This window comes from Prunus mume, linkage group LG6 (genome assembly GCF_029339155.1).
Source record: "Prunus mume cultivar Tortuosa linkage group LG6, ASM2933915v1, whole genome shotgun sequence".
NCBI classification, from domain to species: domain Eukaryota; kingdom Viridiplantae; phylum Streptophyta; class Magnoliopsida; order Rosales; family Rosaceae; genus Prunus; species Prunus mume.
The window spans coordinates 5,926,663-5,948,150 of NC_142703.1; the positions used below are offsets into that span (position 1 = coordinate 5,926,663).

Consider the following 21,488-nt stretch of genomic DNA (forward strand, 5'->3'; position numbering starts at 1 on the left):
TAAAATATATATTTTCTAACAAAAACCGAACTACAATAATATATTTTTCTAACAAAAGTCATATCCGAACTAAAATAATAAATTTAAAGCTACTTAATAAATATATATACCGTTTAATTTCTTAAGTGTTATGCATACAAAATAAAAAACAAAAATAAATTGGTTTAGGCAACAAAATGTTTGGATTACGTCATGCAAAGATTTTAAAAAATAATTTTATTTTTCTTTTTGTAAAGACTTTGCGCGACGATTTAAACACACTTCATCGCTCAAAACTTTGTGCAACGAAGTTTATTGTTTCGTCGCACAAAGTCACTTTGAGCAACGATGCATTGTCGTCGCGCAAAAGTTTGTCGCACAGAGTCACTTTGGGTGACGAATTGTTTTTCGTCGCGCAAAATTTGGTTGCGCAAGACTTTGAGCGACAAAGTTTTGAGTTTCGTTGCGCAAAGTGACTTTGAGCGATTTAATAGTTTTTCGCTTGCGCAAAATTTGGTCGCGCAAGGATTTTTTTTTACTAGTAACTAGCAACAAGCACACACACACACAAAGAACAACAATCAATACCTGCAAGCGTAGAAGATTATTAGTGACAACCTAGGCACTCAGAAGGATCCGTCAATCTAGACGTCCACTGTGCTAGCAACAACTAATTTGGTAAGTGTGTGAATACATCATAACATTACGAACAACAAATATCATATGATGACTAGTCAATAGTAAGAACACAAACCGAGAAAAACATCAACATCAGAAGATGACTTGTCAACAGCAAGAGCACAATCCCAGAAAATCATGAACAACAAAACCAGAAAATTGTTCACCTAGAAACCCACCACTGGGAAATCCACTAAGCAAAGAAGATTCTTACAGAAAATACACAAGCAAAGAAGATTCTTACAGAAAATACACAAGCAAAGAAGATTCTTACAGAAAATACACTAAGCAAAGAAGATTCTTACAGAAAATACACAAGCAAGCTCAAGAAATCCTAGATCTATTTAGGAAACAAGCTATGCCTCCTCTGTGCAATCTTCTTCTCCAACTTGGTTGAGCTAGTTGCTAGTTCGTCATGTAAGTGGCAGCCAGTCCATCAGCTCCTTCACTTCATGGCACTGGCGACTCAGCTCTAGATCGAACAAACATAATGAAATATAGATTTTGAGATGAAGGGGTCAATTCCTTCAAGAAACCCTACTCTTGAAAAAATCAATCAAGAATCTAATCTAGACTAAAGATGATGACTAGTCATAATGAACCCAGATGCGGACAAAAGAAGATGACTAGTCATAATTGAACCCAGTTGCAGATTATAAAAAGCACTACAGGTTTTAAAAAAGCATTTTTAAAATCTCACAATGAAAAACCTTAGAGAATGCATAGTATAAGTTTTACTCTCAAAATTTCTCAATGGTGAAGTAGATTTCGAAAAAAGAAGAAGCATATTTTAAAAGCTATTTGAAAACCTCATTTGAAAAGTCAAACCATATCAAGCTGCAAATGCAGAGAATAAGAAGAAGACCACACACACACACACACACACACACACACACACACACACACACACACACACACACACACACACACACACACACACACACTCTCTCTCTCTCTCTCTCTCTCTCTCTCTCTCTCTTTCTCTCTCTCTCCCTCAAAGATGTAGACCTCATTCTCAAAGAGAAAATGTAGAGTAAAATCAAAATTCATATTAATTAATATGAACAAAATTCATGCCAATTTATATAATAATTACCACAATTTATATTAAGTAATAAATTAATCTAATTAAAATGCAAATCAAATTATCAATTAAACAAACAAATCATAATTGATCATACCTTGAGTTGTGTGTTGCACAATCTCTTCCTCTTCGAGTTTGTTACTGATCATACGAATACAAAAAATTCCCAAAAGTAATAACAAACATACCCAAAAAAATTACATTTGAAGTTGAACTGCAGCAAAGCAAGAGCATCCTCCTTTTCAAGGTAATGCCCACGCCAGGTTTGTTCAAGGCTTCTCTTTTATGGGAAGCCAGGCTTCTTCACGGCTTCTCTTTTATGGGAATTAAAATCAAATTAAGTATTCTTCAAGAGTTATAGTTGGAACGTATCACTTAATTTCAACTTGGGCCATCTTTCAGAACTCTTATGCTTATAAGGTACAACTGCTTTAGTTTATTTGTTTGTTTTTTTTTTAAATTTTTTTTAGGTCTAGTCCAAAACCACTACAAAACAGAATGCCTTTAGTGAGGGTGGTTTGTCGTTGAAAAAGACGTTCTACTATCGGAAATACCCTTTTTCGACTGCAATTTGTCGTCGGGAGTCGTCGGAAAACGCATGTTGGAAATAGTTTTTTTCGACCATCAGAAATAATTTATTCCCAATGCCCATGTTCTGTCTATATTGCTTATATTTCTGTCGAAAATGGATTTTCAGAACAACTATACAAATTCATTTCCAACCATAAATATGGTCGCAAATACTTATGTGCTATATTTTCAACCAATGACTATTGGTCGAAAATAGTATTTCCAGCAGAAGACAAAGAATGAAAGAAAGGTCGCCGCTCACCATTTGTTCAAATAGTCCAGGCACAACAAGGCATAGCAAAGGGGCAATATCCGCGACTCTAAAGCTTTTTCCAACGGTGCATCTCGGGTTCGCCAAAGGCTCGCAGAGTGGTCTTGTCTCTATTTTGGTTTGTAACATGTTGTTAAGGGGTGTTAAGTTGGAGAAATTTTTGTAGGTACCTGTACACCATTGGCTGGTGTACCAATGGGAATGAGACACGTGTAATAATTTATTTTTAGCCTTAAGGTTGCAAGTCACTTTTAATTTCATTAGCCTTTTGCTGCAATCGAGAATCTTTCCATTTTTTATTTATCAATTTTTAGTTTTCCAAACAAAACCCTAAAGATACAAATTTTCTCTGACAAAACCCTTTTGCCGTTAGGGATAGTAGCCTCTGTACGTTTTCAAATTACTCTATCCATGGACAAAGAAAAAGATGATGACTTGCACCCTACTTCCACATGTCTTTACTTTTTTAGTTTTCGAGACAGTTTCGTTTCATTGGATTATTATATTGTAGTTTGAGTTACTTTTGAGTCAACATGTATTTTTTTTTTTATTGGCTTTGGTCCAGGTTACTTTTGAGTTACTGTTTCATGATTTTTGGTTCATTGGATTATTATATTGGCTTTGCTCCAGGTTCTTTGAACATTGGTTTTAATTTCTATATTTTTTTTCTTTTTTTATGGTACAAGTGTTTCTTTACATTTTAAATTACTATTACAACATATTTGCACAGTAGAATAAAAATATCATAGATCAGTGGTCTGTGTTGCGCTTTGTTTGGATAAATATTTTCTTTCTTTTTACTGCTTCCTATAGTTATTATCATTGATATGTTATATTACCTTCTAATCTACTCAATTTATTGATTTTTAAAATTTATTTTTGTGTTATATGCTACGAAAATTATTTCTTCCTATAGTTATTCATTATCATTTCACAAAAATGATTTCTTTTGTTGAATAATGTAGTCATTGATCTCGGAAGTGATGAAGAAAACACCAAAAGCAACGATCAAGAAAAATATCCAACGTTTGGGAATCTTGAAGAATCTTCCGATGAAAATTTGTTTGGGAAGATTGTGTACAACGAGCAAGAAGCTTATGATCTCTATAATGAGTATGGTGCAAGCATTTGCTTTAGCATTCGAAGAAAACAAAAAAGATATGACAAATATGGAGTTGTGAGACAACTTAATTTTGTGTGTTCAAAAGAAGGTTTTAGAGAAGATTGTGACCCTTGTAAAGAGAAAGCAATTGATAGACTAGAGACCAAAACAGGGTGTAAAGCCAGAATTCGATTTTCATTGGATGATGATGTGTGGAAAGTTTCTACCTTTAATCCTAATCACAATCATAAGCTTGCAAGACCATATGAAAGACAAGTTTTGCGATCAAATCGTAAAATTTTAGAATCTCATAAGGGTGTGATTAAAACCATGGTGAGTCCAGGTATAAGAACTTCAAATACATACTCATATTTAGCAGAAGAAGTATGCGGATTTCAAAATATTGGATTTACAAAGACAGATTGCTACAATTTTGTCTGTAGGGAAAAAATGAATCTACTTGAAGCATGCAATGCTCAGAGCTTGATCAATCTTTTCAAGCACAAGCAAGTTAAAGATCCAATGTTCTTTTACACAGTGCAAGTAGATCAAGAAAACCGAATGACAGACTTTTTTTTGAAGGAATGGAAGATCCAGACTTGGTATGAGTGCTTTGGGGACGTGATCGTATTTGATATTACATATTGAACCAACATGTACAACATGATTTGCACTCCTTTTGTAGGGGTTAACCATCATTGGCATAATGTGCTGTTTTGCTGTGCTTTTTTGTTGGATGAAAAGATTCCTACATTTTTGTGGTTGTTTGAGACATTCTTAGAATCCATGGGAAATCAAAAACCTATAAACATTTATACTAATCAATGTCAGGCAATGGCAAATTCCATCTCCACAATTTTTCTTGGGACATGTCATCGTTTATGCACATGGCACATATCAAGAAATGCAACACTAAAGTTGGCAAGTTACTATGCCATTCCAGAGTTTAAGAGGTTATTCAACAAGTGTCTTGAAGGAGGTGAGGCAAAGTCTGAATTTGAGTGTACTTGGAATGAAATGATTTCAAAGTTTGACCTTGCAGATAACACATGGCTTAAGACCTTATATCAACTTTGTGAAAAATGGTGTCCAGTGTTTAGCCTAGATACTTTCACTGTCAGGATCAAAGCTTCTCAAAGAAGTGAGAGTATGAATAATGTTTTTCATCATATTTGTACTAAAACAATGAGGCTTACTAAATTTTTGCATCATTATGATAAACAAACATATGGTATGAGGTCGCGAGAGTTGGAAGAAACTTTTCGATGCAATCAGGGATTACCTTCTAGAGCTGCCAAAAAAAGTGGACTTCTGCTTCATGCTGTTAATGTCTACATGATAAATTTTTTAAATTATTTGAGACTAAGGTTATTGATAGTTTAGCGGTAAGAATGCATCAAACTGGAAGTGATGGAACACTCCAAACCTTTGAGCTTAATGAGGAGGGTCGCAAAAGAGTGCATGTTGTCCAATTGAACTCTTTAAATTTCAATGTCTTATATAGTTGCAAGATGTTTGAATGGTTTATTATGTCATCATGCTCTAACGGTGTTGAATGTAAAAGAGGTTACTGAGATACCATCTAAGTACATATTGAAGTGGTGGATAAAAGAAGGAAAGAAAGGATGGGATGCAAATGAGCATGAAGAATCTTTATAGGTAAGTGAAGAATCTTTGCGTCGGAATAGTTTGATGTGAATGACTTATGATATATTGAGTGTTTGTACCATATCTGACCCCCCCACTCACGTCTTGACACGTGGAATGTAAACAAAGGCCCAGACCAGCTCAAGGAGTCATGCCGAAAGGTCGATCGACATACTCCACTAATTCACATACGGTTAAGACGGCAAAGCACCTTCAACTGGCACCCACACCAACCTTCGGTACACAATGCCGAGCGACAAGTCAGCATATCGCATATTCGACATATCACCTTGGAACTCCCTCCAGAACTTGTCAGAGCATATGGCCTCTCACTTACGCTAAGAACATTTTGGCCATTATAGCCATTAGGATGATTCGTTTGGTGGGAGCCATAACTAGGCCGATAATAGATATTGGCCATATTATTTTGGGCATCTGGGTAAGTGTATTGTACTCTGGCCACTTGATTGTACTGGCCATTATAATCATGTTGGCCGTTCGCATAATTTTGATATATCATATTATTTTGGCTATAATTGTTGTTTCCGTCATGTTGGCCATTGAACTGGCTACCAAATCCATATTGATATATAGAATCATATTAGCCGTTATAGCCACCTTGATTGGTTTGGCCACCAAAGCCATTTTGTTCATTTGAACCATTTTGGTTCATAGGATCATATCCGCCAATATGGTTGTGCTCATCATATTGGTCACCAAATCCTCCAACATAGTTATGCCCACTATATTGGTCACCAAATTGACTACTTAAGTCATAGTGGTTGTTAGGCCTACCTTTATGGGTAAAATTATATTTGCCATGGTATTGGCCAATGGATTGGCTATTCGAGCCATAAGAATAATAGCCGTTATAGTTCATCGACTGATAAGAATGTTGCCACTCATTTCGGTCACTCATATAGTGTGTCCCACTGGGCGTGCAAATTATGTTTCCCTCTTCTCAGCCGAGACTGCTGACGGAAGGAACATTTGGTCCTTCTTCTTTTGAGTGCGGGGCGTGCCACCACCAGGCCCCGAATTTGGGCTTGAATGGAATGTGACTAAATGGATGTGTTGCGCTTCTAACTTCTGACTAAACGATTGATCGGCCAAGCAAGGAACCTCCTCTTTGCCTAGATTTTTTCACTTCCTCGGGCTCGAGGATGGTTAGGTTTCGTACGGATTTTTTTGTGATTTTTAGGGTTTTATGTAAAAATGAAATTAAACTAAATATGCGTATAAACGTAAAGACAAGAATTGAAGTGCGATAAAATAAATCAAAGTGATAAATAAAGCAAGAATGAAATAAAATCGATAAGAACGATAAAATAAACAAACTTGAAATTAAATTTAATTGAAGTCCGATAACAAAGAAATGTAGAGGAATCGGAATAAACTTGAATTTAAATGACAAGAAATATAAATCAAACAAGAATTTAAATGACAAGAAAAATATAAACTTACACTAGAAAAAGGAAGAACTCATTACACTAGGTGCTTGAAAAATAAAATCCTAAGTCTAGGAAAAGAAAAGTACAAGACGAAAAGTAGGTTTGTTTGTCTGATGTTGTGTGTTTTCTGTCTTCGCTTGGTGAGGTTTATATAGGGATATGTTGAAGTTTGGTCAAAGGTGCCGAGTTCAATACTGTGTACACTTAGGTTCCTCAAATGGAAACTATCATCACTAACTGAAGGTTCAAGCCTAGAAGGCACCTACACCTATTGCATAGTATTATGTTGCCCATATGTATATTTTCTTTATATTTTACTATTTTAAAATTTTAAAACCCTTTGTGGGGGATTGTTATTATTTGAAAGGGTTTTAAATTTTAAAACGTTTTATTTTCTGTTTTAATTTTTGGCTATTTCTTTTATTTATTATAGGAATTACAAATTGTTTAATTTTCAATTTTTATTTTCTATTCATTGCCACCAACTTTTCTAGTTAAATGTGTCTGGAGGTTACGAGTTTTGGATGCCTATAAAAGGCCTCTCCTCCTTCACATTTAAAATACTAAAATTAGATTTCTCTATTCTCATACTTTCATATATTCCATACTTTCTATATTATTTTTGGGCAACGGTTCTGTGGCTTGGAGATTTCTATCCGACTGTGAACATGCTCATAGCAGACTTTAAGCCTGTGTATTGGGGTTGTATCTTGGAGTCTTATAGACCGTCATTACCTGCACGTAAGGAGGCTACAAAGGCTTTAGGACAGCGTTTTTGACGTGCTTTCACTATACCAGGTTTGCTTTCTTAATCTTATCTTTTATTTATTTATTTATTTGAATCTTTATTTTACTTTACTGTTTAATCTTTAGTTTATATATTATTTATATCCAAAAGTTTTGTATAGGAATTTTATAGAAAAAGGAAAATATATTTTCTTTTAATTACAAAAGTTTTTACAAAAGAAGTAAAAACCACAATTTTTAATAACAATCTCTTCGCATAGCCCGGTCGCAATCTCCTCACAAGCCCATCCACAATTTCTTCGCAAGCTTCAAATCCGACCATGATTTTCAATAGCCCGAAACACTTGGCCGCTCAAAGTGCGATAGAGACATAAAGAAGTACGACTACTTCAAGACCACGTCCATCCTTGAGGAAAGGCTAACTAAGTTTGATGTACTTTGTGCTAAAATATGAAAACTATAAGAGAATATTTGTTTGTGGGAATTTTCTATGTATTCTTCTCCTTGTAGGAGGTCATATTTATAATACAACAAAACCTGAATGGGCAAGTAAATAATAAATTCCTAAATCTATTTACAGTAGGAAATCAGGAATTAAAGTAAATCAATTACAAATAAAATAGGAATCCTTGGTGTGTAAGGAAAGTAAGTCAATATCCACAAGTCACGCCAACACTCCCCCTCACGTTGGTGCATAGATGTCGCCAATGCCCAACTGATCCAGTGAATTGTGGAATGCTTTACTGGAAATCGCCTTTGTCAAAATATCCGCCAATTGATCCTCAGATTTCACAAAAGGAAACTGAAACACTTTAGCCTCAAGCTTCTTTTTGATGAAGTGTCGATCCTTCTCAACATGTTTAGTACGATCATGCTTTGAACCGGATTACTGTGTAATGGCTATAACAGCCTTGTTGTCACAAAAGAGATTCATTGTAGATGTAGGTTTATACCCAAGTTCAGTAAGCAACTTTCTTAACCAAAGAAGTTTACAATTCCCTTTAGTCATGCCTCTGAACTCGGCTTCGTGACCTGGATAAAGCTACTACATTCTGCTTTCTTGCTCCTCCATGTCACCAAATTACCTCCCACGAATGTGAAGTAACTTCGATGTGGATTTTTATCTGTTACATTACCTGCCCAATCTGCATTTGAATAACCATCAATATTTAAATGACCATGCTTTGAGAATATAAGTCCTTTTCCAGGTGCAGACTTCAAATATCTAAGTATCCGAAGAACTGCATTCATGTGGTCTTCACTTGGAGAGTGCATAAATTGTGACAACGCTCACTTGCATAAGCCTTTGTCAGTCGAGTATGTGGCAAATAGATCAATCTTCCCACTAACCTTTGGTATCTTTCTTTGTTAGTTGGAACTTGATTCGGATATTCTCCAAGATGATGATTCTGAACAATAGGAGTGTCCGCAGGTTTGCAATCTAGCATTCTGTAATGCATCAACAAGTCCAAGACATATTTCCTTTGAGAGAGAAATATGCCTTGCTGCGATCGAGCCACCTCGGTTCCCAAGAAATACTTGAGTCCACCTAGATTATTCATCTCAAACTCTGTAGCAGATAGTCTTGTATTTGTGATATTTCCTGTTTATCATTCCCAGTTATAATCATATCATCAACATAAATTATTAATGTTGTTACCTTCCCTTTCCGATGTTTCAAGAATAAAGTCTGATCTGAGTTGCACTGTTTGAAACCATTGTTCTTCATTGCCATGGTGAACCGTCCAAACCATGCACGTGGTGACTGTTTCAACCCATACAATGCTGTAGCGCAAACTGTTCGATCTGAATAGTATTATAACCAGGAGGAATGTCCATGTACACTTCCTCCGTGAGTTCGCCATGTAGAAAAGCATTTTTACATCAAACTGGTGTAGTGGCCAATCCAAATTAGCTGCAAGGGACAATAAGACTCTGACGGTGTTTAACTTTGCAACTGGAGCAAAGGTTTCTTCATAGTCTATATCATAGGTCTGTGTATACCCTTTTGCCACAAGTCTTGCCTTGTATCGCTCGATAGATCCATCTGCATTGTGTTTTATAGTAAACACCCATCTACATCCGATAGTCTTTTTTCCTCGTGGTATAGTCTTCAATGTCCAAGTCTGATTTTTCTCAAAAGCTTTCATCTCATCTTTTATAGCTTGGACCCACTTAGGATCTTTCAATGCTTCAGAGACCTTGGTTGGAATATGGATAGCAAACAACTGATGCACAAAAGCCTTGAGTGGTTCAGACAGCTTCTCAGTAGATACATGATTTGCAATTGGATACTTGGATGTCTTGCCAATATCAGGTGAATAGCGGTTTGGTGGCTTCCCACGATTTTGTCTGAAAGGTAATTGATATCCAATTGTTTTATCCTCTAAATGCACAAGTCTAGTAGGAGTAGTTACCTCAAGGATATTCTCAAGAGATTGGTCTGTTGGTACTGTTGAGTTAGAAGGGGTCTTCATCTTGTTGTTCTGTATTGTCTACAGGTGTGAGACTCGGATTAGAAATATCTTCATATGGATCAGGTGGGTCAGGTAATTGATCACTATAAATGGGCGATTGGTAGCTTTTCGGCAGAGAGTAATCTTGTGCTCCAGACTCGGGATGATCAATCATTTCTGTACATAGGAGAATTTCTTCGTTTTCCAAGTTGCTCCAATTCTGCTCTTCATTTCAGTATCTCCCCCTGAAGCGTAGAATTGGATGATGGGTCATGGAAGAATAGCTCAGATTCCGAAGGTCACATCCAAAGTGACATAGGTACGTCGGGTAGGAGGGTGATAACAACGGTAGCCTTTCTGATGAGTGGCATAACCCACAAAAACACAACGAAGCGCACATGGATCAAGTTTGCTACGTTGATTTTTGTGGAGATGAACGAAAGCCACACATCCAAAGATTCGGGGTGTGAGTACCAAAACAGATGGCAGAGGTCTGTGTTGCGCAAGCACCTGTAAGGGAGTTTTAAAGGTCAATACACCAGAAGGCATGCGGTTGATTAGGTGAACTGCAGTGACAGTAGCATCATCCTAGTGATGGCGAGGAACATGAGCACCAACCAGAAGTGCTCGGGCGGTTTCAAGAAGATGTCGATTCTTTCGTTCAGCAACACCATTTTGTTGCGGTGTCTGAGGGCAAGTCGTCTCATGGATAATTCCATGTTGTTGGAAGTAAGTCTGAACTTCATGATTGACAAATTCTCTACCATTGTCGGAGCGAAGAATCTGGATTTGAGCATTAAATTGAGTTTTCATCTTTTTGTGGAATGACTGAAAATGGAAAAACACTTCGTTTTTATTTTTCAGCAAATAAAGCCATGTCATCCGTGTACAATCATCTATGAATGTGACAAACCATCGAACACCAGAAGAAGCAGTGATAGGTGAAGGTCCCGGACATCAGAGTGAATAACGTAAATGGAGTAGTACACTTGTTCGTACTCAACGGGTAGGGCATGCGGTGACTCTTAGCCAAAATACAAGTATCACATGTGAAGTCGGAGTCCTTGAAACCTGAGAATAAATTTGGTATAAGATGCTTCATATAACTAAAAGACGGATGTCCCAATCGACGGTGCCACAACCAAATTTGCTTTTATTTGCTATCAAAGGGATGCGCCACACTGTTAGTCATGCCAGGATTGAAGTCATCGACATAATATAGCCTCCCTCTCTTAGTACCACGACCAAGAATCTCCTTAGTGTGAATATCCTGAAGCAAACAAAAACTCGGGTAAATGAGTACACAACAATTCAATTGTTCAGTAAGCTGACTAACGGACAACAATTTAGTGGATAAAGATGGAACAAGTAAAGTATTAGACAGTGTGAGAGAGGATGAGAGTGCAACATTGCGCCACGGGATAAGTAACGCTATTGGCATTTTGTACTGAGGTTCGCCGAGGTTGTAGTATTTAGAAAATCATCAGATCAAACATCATATGATCTTGCACCGAATCAATTATCCAACTCCGGAATCAATCTTATCGGAAGTATGGAATCCATAACCAGTACCATTACTGGTCGTATTGCATTGTCCTCGATCTTTAAGAGTAGCCCACCAATCGGGGTAGCCATGCAATTTAAAACAAGTCTCACGAGTGTGTCTCGGATCACCACAATATGCGCAATCTAGTCCATGTGTCGGTGTCATTAGTCGAGAAGTCATAATCTGTGCAGCCAAAGATGCATAAGATGGTAGAGTAGGAATTCGGATTGGGATCTGAGCCGAGTCTGGGCTGAGTCGAGTCGAAATCGGGATCGAGGTCTGAATCATAGACAAATTCGGGTTGTGGTCATCATCGGAGTTGGGGTCGAGGTCGTCTTTAGAGTCGAGTCGGGTCGTCATCGTCATAGTCGAGGTCGGGGTTGGGGTCGTCAAAATAGGATCCTGATTCCGGATCGGGTTCGGGGTCATCAAAATAGGATCCTGATTCATGATCAAATTCGGGGCTAAAATATGAAAACTATAAGAGAATATTTGTTTGTGGGAATTTTCTATGTATTCTTCTCCTTGTAGGAGGTCATATTTATAATACAACAAAACCTGAATGGGCAAGTAAATAATAAATTCATAAATCTATTTACAGTAGGAAATCAGGAATTAAAGTAAATCAATTACAAATAAAATAAGAATCCTTGGTGTGTAAGGAAAATAAGTCAATATTCACAAGTCACGCCAACACTTTGATTGGTGGTGCGAATTCCACGCATCTCAAATGTAGTAAAAACAAGACTTGACTAAATTGGGGGGGAAATTAAGTAAAAAGCAAATCAACAAGAGGGTTGATTCGAGCTAAGGAGTTGTCAACTCAAATTGATTGTATTTGCAGCGATCAAGTAGAATCACAACGGGAATAGTACGTCGTTTGGAAAATAATAGCAGCAGATGGCAGAACAATCTTCAACATATATGTATGAAATTTGTTTAGGGAAATCAGTTGTAATCAGTTTGAAATATGTTGAGATATGTTGTGTGGAAGAGAGCCTCCTATCTTCTTTTCGTCTTGCTTAGGAATCCAACTCCTTGACGCCTAAAATAGCTTGGAGCAAAATTCGAGCTACTTTGATCAAATCTTCACTACTAGTAAGGAATTAAATGCATTATGCATAGCCCTATTTGTCAGTAACTTATAAATCTTAATTAGGTTAGCAAAAAGAGAACCACAAACTAAATATATCAACTAAAATTCATTCTACCAACTAAATTTAGATTCGTTAACGACTAGTTAATGTCATATGGATTCATACTACCAAAGAGTTCAATCCCTCCTTAACATTGATGGTGACTTTCCACCTCCACCTGCACCCTAGAAAGTTCAGTGCATGATGACTTTCTCTTTTTTTTTCATTTTTCACCTTCTAGCTAGTTTGAAACTGGTCTTGCTCTTTGTTTTTAGAAGCAGCGGCCGCTCCTCACTATCCTCCCATTTGTGGTTAATTAGTTGGTGGATGTAATTATGGGACCTGCTTTTCCTCAAAGTCTTCTCTTCGTCCTTACTTTTTTTCTCGAGTACAATTAGGTACATTAAATTTGTTCACCAAATTTTATTTACCAAATAGCGTGGTATTGTTGAATTTATTCATATATGCCACATAAATGACATGTTTGATTGATTTGGTCATTTCCATTCTTAAGCAATGAAGAATAATCTTTGGGCAAGCACAGTGAATCACTGACGAGCTGCACCACCTTGGGGCTGCAAGGTACAGCAACTCGTACCAGAAACACATCCCTAATGGAGCAAAAATGAATCTCCAGAATTTGTACTAATAATCTTATTTTGTTTTGAGTTGTTTTGAATAACTCAAAATTTGAGATGGTGTACCGTGCACTGTATTATAACAAGAGAATTTGTAATATGACGTGATAGTAGGAAAAGAATTTCATACAGTATCCCTAAAAGTACTTGACGTATACCAAGTGTTAATAAATTAACATGTCAATCTCTATTAAAATTTTTATAAAGACTGTCCCAATAAAAAATATTACTCTTCTGCATGCAACAAATTATTTCAGTTTAGAATTAGATTTTGATTAAATGGTAATAAATAGTATCATTATGAACTTTGTAAAAGGCTAGCTGACTGTTTTTACGTATATTATAAGTTAAAAAACGGTAGGAACTAGAATAAACAGTGCAGTAGCAATAAATGCAAGAATATTTACTCTCATAATCTCATTTCTTTAATTTTTCTTTAATTCGAAACACTTCTTTTATTTGAAAACCATGTAATTACCATTTTGTTTTTTGAAAGTATTAAGTTTATCTTGTTGAATCAAACTTGTTTTTTGGGTTTTGTCTGATGGAATCTTTCCAGTTGATTCACATGAGTGAATTTTGCTTACAAAATGGAATTTAAGTACGTTTCAAACTTTTTCTATTTCGTGTCTACTTGCGAACTTTACTTTTGAAACCAGCAGAGGATTCCAATTGATTGTAGTTCCAACAAAATCCAACCGCTCCACCTCCAAAACATGGACATTTACCTAGGGTTGATTTTCGGATGGATCAGATCGAAAAAGCTGATTCCAATTCCTTCCCAAAAGAATTTGGAACGAAAATTCTTTTCCAATTTCGTTCCAAAGAATTTCGGAATTTCAACATAAAAATCGAAAATTTTGGAACTTACATATTTCAGAATTTTCCCTTCCAACTTTTTGTTGAGTTTTGTTTGCTCATTGCTTTGCAAGGTTTTGTCTCATCCCTAGTTCTCTAGGGTTTGTTTAGTAGCATTTTGGGGGTGGATTTTAGTAGCATACTCGCCAAAATAGGAAATTTTCATATCGGAATCGGATAGAACTAGGGATTCGAAAGTTCCGAAATCCAAAAATTCTGAAAAAGAAAAAGGATTGGAATTGGAATGTATTTCAAGATTCTGAAAATTCTGAAATATATTGCTTCAAGCTTAGTCTACACATAATGACTAGTTTCATGTTGAATTTGACATGACTTAATTGAAAAATTGAAAAAATCATACGAAGAAGCTCAAAAATTTCCTATCACTTAAAAAAAAAAAAAGAGAGAGAGAGAAAATAAGATAAACAATTGAAAACTAAAAATGAAATGGTTATCAAACAACCCCGAAAGAAGTTTATTCTATAATTGCCTAATGCCTCTAATAAGATAAACAATTTTAGCCTAATGCATTAGTCTAAAATTAGTTACCAAAGAAGTTCTTAAAGAAATTTGAAAATTGAAAACTAAAAACTAAAATCTAGTTTTCAAAGTTTTCAAAATTCACCAAAAATATCATAATTCCAAAACTTTATGGGTAAAAAATATTTTTTATCATTGGGTTAGACTCAAATTTAAATTTGGTCACCGAATTTCAATTTTCCCAATTTCGTCATTGTACTTGTAGTCGTTAAGAAAATATGCAGAAAACAATAGGTAACAAAGTTTATGGAGACTCAAAGGAAGCAAGAAATAGTAAATAATAAGTAGGGACATACAACAACAATTACTCTCAAGTTTCTGATCACTGAGAGTGTAAGCTTTTTATGGATCGTAATTTTTGACTGAAGAGTTGTTGAAAACATTCAGCCTCTACATGATATCTTTGTTGAATGCATATGTTATTATCGATTTGTCATTCAAGTGAAATGTCCAAACTACAAGTATGAGATTAAGAGAGAGAGCAAATATTACACACTATAATAATATGTTTCTATCAATATCCACTGAAAGATGAGGTATGCATACATAAACGACCATCTTATTCAACTAATTTCAGGTAATACATAGTAATTTGTAGGTAGTGAAAAACATATATCCAAACCAAGCGCATTCACCGTTTCTTCCTGGGCCTTAATTTTTCTGCTTTCCACATACAATTAATTAATTTTTTTCTTCTAATTATTGTTGTCGTACCAGAATTGTTTCTGGAGATACTCAACCGCCTTGTTGTCCACTTGAAAGGCCTTGGCTAGAACCTCAGGATTGATGGGAGGGTCGGAACCAAAAACTGCATTTGCAATGGTGATCACTCCTGGGTTCTGACTGCTGAGGGCAGCTTGGGCTACAGCGTCACCTTCTCCCACATTGAGTTGGAAGTGAATGAGGCCAACTGGGAACACAAACACATCTCCCTTGTTCAACACTTTAGTGAATAGGCGATTATTATCAGCATTTGATGTGACGAAACCAACATAGAGTGTTCCTTCCAAGACTAAAAGGATTTCGGTGGCACGAGGGTGAGTATGAGGAGGGTTTAGGCCATTTCGTGCAAAGTCCATGCGAGCCAGGGATATACCAAGAGTGTTCAGTCCTGCTATTTGGTCCACATTCACGGCTGTCACTGTTGAACCAAGTGGATTTTGTGTGCTTCTTGCAATTTGGAGCCCAGAAAAGAAGAAATCATTTGCATTGGCAAGCTTTGGGTCCTTGCAGAATTTCCCATTCACAAACACTGGTTGTACAAAACAAAAGAAAAAAAGCAATCAAACTTTTACTATTAGTAAGTTGACAGCATGCATTAACGTGAACAATATATGTATGATTATATTTGGACCACATTTAGCCAAGCGTATATAGTTAACAGAAAACCAATATCTTCATAATATTCCTAATTCCTTACAAAAATAATTAATGTGAATCTTATTTTGGTAAGAATATCTTCAACCAAATTAATATTCCTAATTCCTGTCATTAACATTGATGAAGACTTCCCACCTCCACCTGCACCGTAGAAAGTTGTGTGCATATGATGACTTTCTCTTCTTTTTCATTTTCACCTTCTAGCTATTTTGAAACTGGTGTTGCTCTTCATTTTTAGAAGCAGCGGATGCTCCTCACTATCCTCCCATTTGTGGTTAATTAGCTGGTGGATGTAATTATGGTACTTGCTTTTCCTACTTAATGTCTTCTCTTCGTTCTTACTTTTTTTTTTAGTACAATTAGGTACATTAAATTTGTTCACCAAATTTTATTTACCAAATAGTGTGGTAGTGTTGAATTTATTCATATATGACATGTTTGATTTGGTCATTTCCATTCTTAAGCATTTAAGCATAAATTCTTAGGGCAAGCCCAATGATGGCTGTAAATTGGTCTGCACCATCTTGCGATTTGTACTCATAACTTCAATAACTCAAAATTTGAAATGGTGCACCACAGTATAACATGAGAATTTGTAATATGACGTGACAGTGTGGAAAAAAAATTCATATTGTAACCACAAAAAGTACCTGATGTACCAAGTGTTAATAAATTAACCAGTGAATCTTTAGTAAAAATTTCATAAAGAGATTTGTTTTGTCGGAATAAAAATTATTAGACTTTTTTGAGTGGTCTTTTGCATGCAACAAATGATTTCAGTTTCGAATTAGATTTAGATTAAATGGTAATAACTATTATCATTATGAACTTTGTAAAAGGCTACACATTTTGAAAGTATTAAGTTTTATCTTGTTAAATAAAACTTGTTTCTGAAAGTATTAAGTTTATCTTGTTGAGTCAATTTTGTTTTTGTTTTTTTGGTTTTTGGGTTTTGTCGGATGGAATCTTTCCAGTTGATGCAAATTAGTGAATTTTGCATGCACAATGGACTTTAAGTCGGTTTCAAACTTTTTTATTTTTCGTGTCTACTTGCAAACTTAACTTTTGAAACCGACAAATAGACATGTAATTAAAAAAGTAATTAACCATAACCACTTATCAAAAAGAAGAAGCAAAGTACCATTATAGATAAACCTGTCATGTCATATTGGTGAAAAATGACCTGCGTTCTCTTTACGGAAAAGAAAAAAAAGGCCTCCCATCTCTCATAGTCATGATTTGGACCTTAGCTAGAATCTTGGTCTAAAATACGTAACTTTGAAATTCATCAAGAAGATATGAGTAAACTGCAAAGTTTATTTGATAAATTAGAATAACAAAATATAACCCTAGCCACGGGTAAAATCTGTTTAACTACTCCTAGAAACCCTAGGAATAAACAAGGAATTAAAATAGAAAAATGACAAAGTTTTCAAAAACTATAAAAACTTTAACACTAGATTTCGGGCTGCTAAACGATCTCGGATGCCCAAAAAAGCCCATTAATCGTTGTGTATCAATGAATTTTACTCATAACGCCGTTCTCTTCAAATTGAAGGGTTATGGGCCCGATTCTCAGCTAGGAGCCCAAATCTGCAATTTGCTTGATTTACTCTTGCACGCGCGTCTCTCTAAGTCATGTTCAATTGCTTCCGCCATCTATTATTCTACATCATATATCATCTTTGACAATCATATTCAAAATAAATGTTCATAATACAAATTACTTAACACAACGACATGTAGTATGATAGTATGATTTTAAGAGAATGATCATATTTAATTCATGAATTCTTTAATCTCCGATGACCAAACACAAATAAAGAAACTAACTAGCTACAAGATGTTGCGTTCAAATATTTGTATGTATCGTTTGATTCAAGTACGTTCAAGAGTACCCTGATATTTGACTAAAGAGTTGTTGACAATTCGACCTCCACCTGATTCTCTATAGCCTAGGCCAACTCACATCCTTCCAGGTATCCCGAAGAGAGCCATATCGTCATACCGGCTAAATCCAAAACCAACACAACTCGTCATCTTCTCGTTATTGCAACTCCAAACCCATGTTGAAGGTTGGCAATTGGAGCCAAATCCTGGTGTACTTAGGTCAAAAGACGATGACTATCAAGGCAACGACAACGTTTTACCTCGGCTGCTTTCACACCATAAAATACGATAACAAAGTATAATAAAGAGGAAAAGGGAGCAAAAGAGAAGAGAGGATATGAGAGAGGATATGAGGAGAGGAAAAGGGAGGGGGAAGGGAGGAAGATTGCCGACGCCAATGGGGTGGCATTGCCTCAAACTTTAATGTAAGCGATAATAAAGTCGCATACCTTTAATGTAAGTAACGAACTCATTTGGTAACGTCTTTATTTTTGTCATTTTTTTGTTTAAATTTTTATTATTGAAAGAAGATAGACCAAGAAAAATAATTGATAGACGTGGGAGAAAGCTGAGATAAAATATGTAGAATGCACATAAAATAAAAATTATAGAGACCTTTATTTTTTTTTTTTGGAGGGGTGGGGTTGGGGGTGGAGGGTGGGTGGGTTAGAATTGGGGCTAGAGCCCAACAACAAAAGAAATACTACATAAACAGTTCCTAGTACTTTTTAACTACTTTTTATTGATATGTTTTCTTTCTCTTACAAAACAAACCCTAATAGGTTAAGCTGGGCCGGTCGGTGAATGGTCGTTGCTAAGTTTTAATTTTTGCTTTAGTTTTCTTTTTTTAATTTATTCAAAGCTAAACGACTTAAGTTGGGGTTAAATATATGGGTAAGTGTAAACAAATCCGATGCAAACATGCTTTTGGGAGTGATTAAACGGCTTTGGTTAATGTTAAATGTCTAGGAAGATTGTTGATGTCATAGGATTTTTAGGAGGATTAGTTCTGGCCTTGTAACTCACAATGATACATAAGACTAATCTGATGATTATGAAGAGCTGCAAGAGGATTCTACCAATCAATCAAATGGAAGGCTAGAAAAAGGAAAATTTTGTTAGACATGAATGTAAATATGAGTCATGCATTAGAGGAAAGATCTGTGGTTCGACTAGTTTGACTTGTCTCAGTACTCTCCTCAAATTCAGGATGTGCTTGAGAAAGCATGATATTAGGAGAACCATCATATTTGATTGATGAATTGAATTGATTGTTGTTGTTTTTTTACATTGATTTAGTACATAGTAGAGAGATGTCAAACAAAGGCCTTGAAATGGTCTTCAAATAAAGCTAATTGGCCAAAGCCTATTAAAGACCATTTTATTCATCTATGAAGAGGGACAAAAAGGCTTGCAAACTAATACTTTAGATAAGAATGAGTGGGTTGCGGTAGAAAAGAAGTTGTTTGACAAGTTTGGGAAGAGATACAATCGTGACAAATTGAAATAATTTAAGAAAAATCACAGTTTTTGAGTTCCCTACTTAGATAGGATACCAAATAGGCCCTAACTAGCTACAAGATGTTGCATTCAAATATTTGTATCTGTCGTTTGATTCAAGTAAAGTTCAAGAGGACCCATGATATTTGACTAGAGAGTTGTTGAATTCAAATATTTGTATCTGTCGTTTGATTCAAGTAAAGTTCAAGAGGACCCATGATATTTGACTAGAGAGTTGTTGAAAATTCAGCCTCCACCTGATTCTCTATAGCCTAGGCCAACTAACCAATGTTGAAAAGGAAAGGGTCCTCAATTTAAGTATTGCTAAGTTGTGGAAGGCAGATGTTATCGATTTGTCATTTTTCAAGTCAATTGTCCAAACTACCAAGTACGAGATAAAAAGATAGAGCACACATCACTACACACTATAATATTGCATTTATATCAAAATTCACAGGATAAGGCATCCATAAACAACCATTTTTATTCAATTAATATTATATCATAATAATTTTTGTAAGTAGTGAAAAACAACCATTTGTAAGGCCTTTTCTGCTTTCCACATATAATTATCGTTTTTTTTTCCTTCTAATTGTTGTCGTACCAGAACTGTTTCTGGAGATAGTCAACCACCTTGTTGTCAACTTGGAAGGCCTTGGTTAGAACATCAGGATTGATGGGAGGCTTGGAGCCAAACACTGCATTGGCTATGGTGATCACTCCTGGATTCTGGCTGCTAAGCCCAGCAAAGGCTACAGCGTTGACATGTCCCACATTGAGTTGAAAATGAATGAGGCCAATTGGGAACACAAACACATCTCCCTTGTTCAACTCTTTGGTGAATAGGCGATTGCCATCACCGTTGGATGTGACGAAACCAACATAGAGTGTTCCTTCCAAGACCACAAGGATTTCGGTGGCACGAGGGTGAGTGTGAGGAGGGTTTAGGCCATTTGGTGCAAAGTCTATGCGAGCCAAGGATATCCCGAGAGTGTTCAGTCCTGCTAGGTTGTCCACATTCACGGCTGTCACATTCGAACCAACCGGATTTTGTGTATTTCTTGGATTTTGAAGCCCAGAAAAGAAGAAATCATTTGCATTGGCAAGCTTTGGGTCCTTGCAGAATTTCCCATTCACAAACACTGTTTGCACCAAATAGAAAAAAAGTAAGAAAATTTTAGTATTATTAAGTTGACAGCAAGTGCATTGACATGTACAATATATGTATTTGGACCATATATAATTATTTCCTCTCTAACAGATGTAAAATCCCCTAAGTGGACCCAATAAATTATTGGTATAAACTAGTATTTCATATATGTATAAGAAACAATGTATATTTGTGTGTGTATGTAAAATTACATACGTGAAAATGCCATGCAAAGGCATATATATTTAACAGAAAAACAGTCTTTCATGTATTCTTAATGCCCTACGAAAATAATTCATGTGGAAATAATAGTTGGGAAAAATATAATATAGCAGGATATAAATGTATACCACCATCTTTGATGTCCTTAATTGCTACACAGAAGTCCTGAAGAGGACTGGGGTCATAGGCGGAGGCAAGGAACATTGAAAATGCCAAAATGGCAAGAATGCTTATGAGAAAATGATCTCCTTTCATCGCAGTTGGCCTAGCTAGGTTGCCTTAAAACTTTGTGTTACTGTTTTTTGTGTGTAGAGAGTTGGTGTGAGGGTGGGATGAAAATCCTTCATGGCATATAGGTCTATTTATAGATTGGAGAGAATGAACTAGTCTTCTACAGTACTTTTGGATATAATTTTCTTATCGAAGCAGGTAAAGACTTAATGTTATATTTAGAAGCAAGTCAAGACTAGTGGGTATATATTGACCAAATTTTGATATTAGTTTCATTCCTGTTTTCACATTGATTGCATCTTTTTTTTTCTTTTTCTTGTGAAAGTAAATAACAAGAAGGATATGAATCGTATTAGAATTCTATTAAAAGAATGCATAGTTCAACAACTAAATCTCAATAAAGTTAGCAAAA

The 21,488-nt window shown here is 35.8% G+C and overlaps 2 protein-coding genes and 1 long non-coding RNA gene across 3 annotated transcripts; all 3 read right to left on the reverse strand.

Annotated features, from left to right (window-relative positions):
* Window positions 1-682: 682 nt before the first annotated feature.
* Window positions 683-2,037, reverse strand: LOC148915937 (uncharacterized). The gene is made up of 2 exons (XR_016128176.1): window positions 1,839-2,037; window positions 683-1,129 (listed from the first exon to the last, which is right to left on the reverse strand). It is a non-coding gene; the product is annotated as an uncharacterized LOC148915937 (long non-coding RNA).
* A 13,259-nt stretch (window positions 2,038-15,296) lies between these two features.
* Window positions 15,297-15,959, reverse strand: LOC148915938 (germin-like protein subfamily 1 member 11; the record flags this gene model as incomplete). The annotated part of the gene is made up of 1 exon (XM_089054502.1): window positions 15,297-15,959. A coding segment is annotated over one exon (561 nt), but the record flags the coding sequence as incomplete, so codon positions are not given.
* Window positions 15,960-19,939: 3,980 nt separating this feature from the next.
* LOC148915939 (germin-like protein subfamily 1 member 13) lies at window positions 19,940-21,176 on the reverse strand. The gene is made up of 2 exons (XM_089055510.1): window positions 20,974-21,176; window positions 19,940-20,615 (listed from the first exon to the last, which is right to left on the reverse strand). Exons 1-2 carry the CDS (start codon window positions 21,098-21,100, stop codon window positions 20,062-20,064), a joined length of 681 nt encoding a protein of 226 aa, XP_088911636.1. The 5' UTR covers window positions 21,101-21,176; the 3' UTR covers window positions 19,940-20,061.
* Window positions 21,177-21,488: the final 312 nt, after the last annotated feature.

What these genes read in the sequence shown, in the direction of transcription:
- LOC148915939 (XM_089055510.1), bottom strand. Translation starts at nt 21,100, where the DNA reads ATGAAAGGAGATCATTTTCTCATAAGCATTCTTGCCATTTTGGCATTT. An exon ending in TAAGGACATCAAAGATGGTG is followed by an intron (nt 20,616 to 20,973) that starts GTATACATTTAT and finishes TGGTGCAAACAG; the next exon opens with TGTTTGTGAATGGGAAATTC.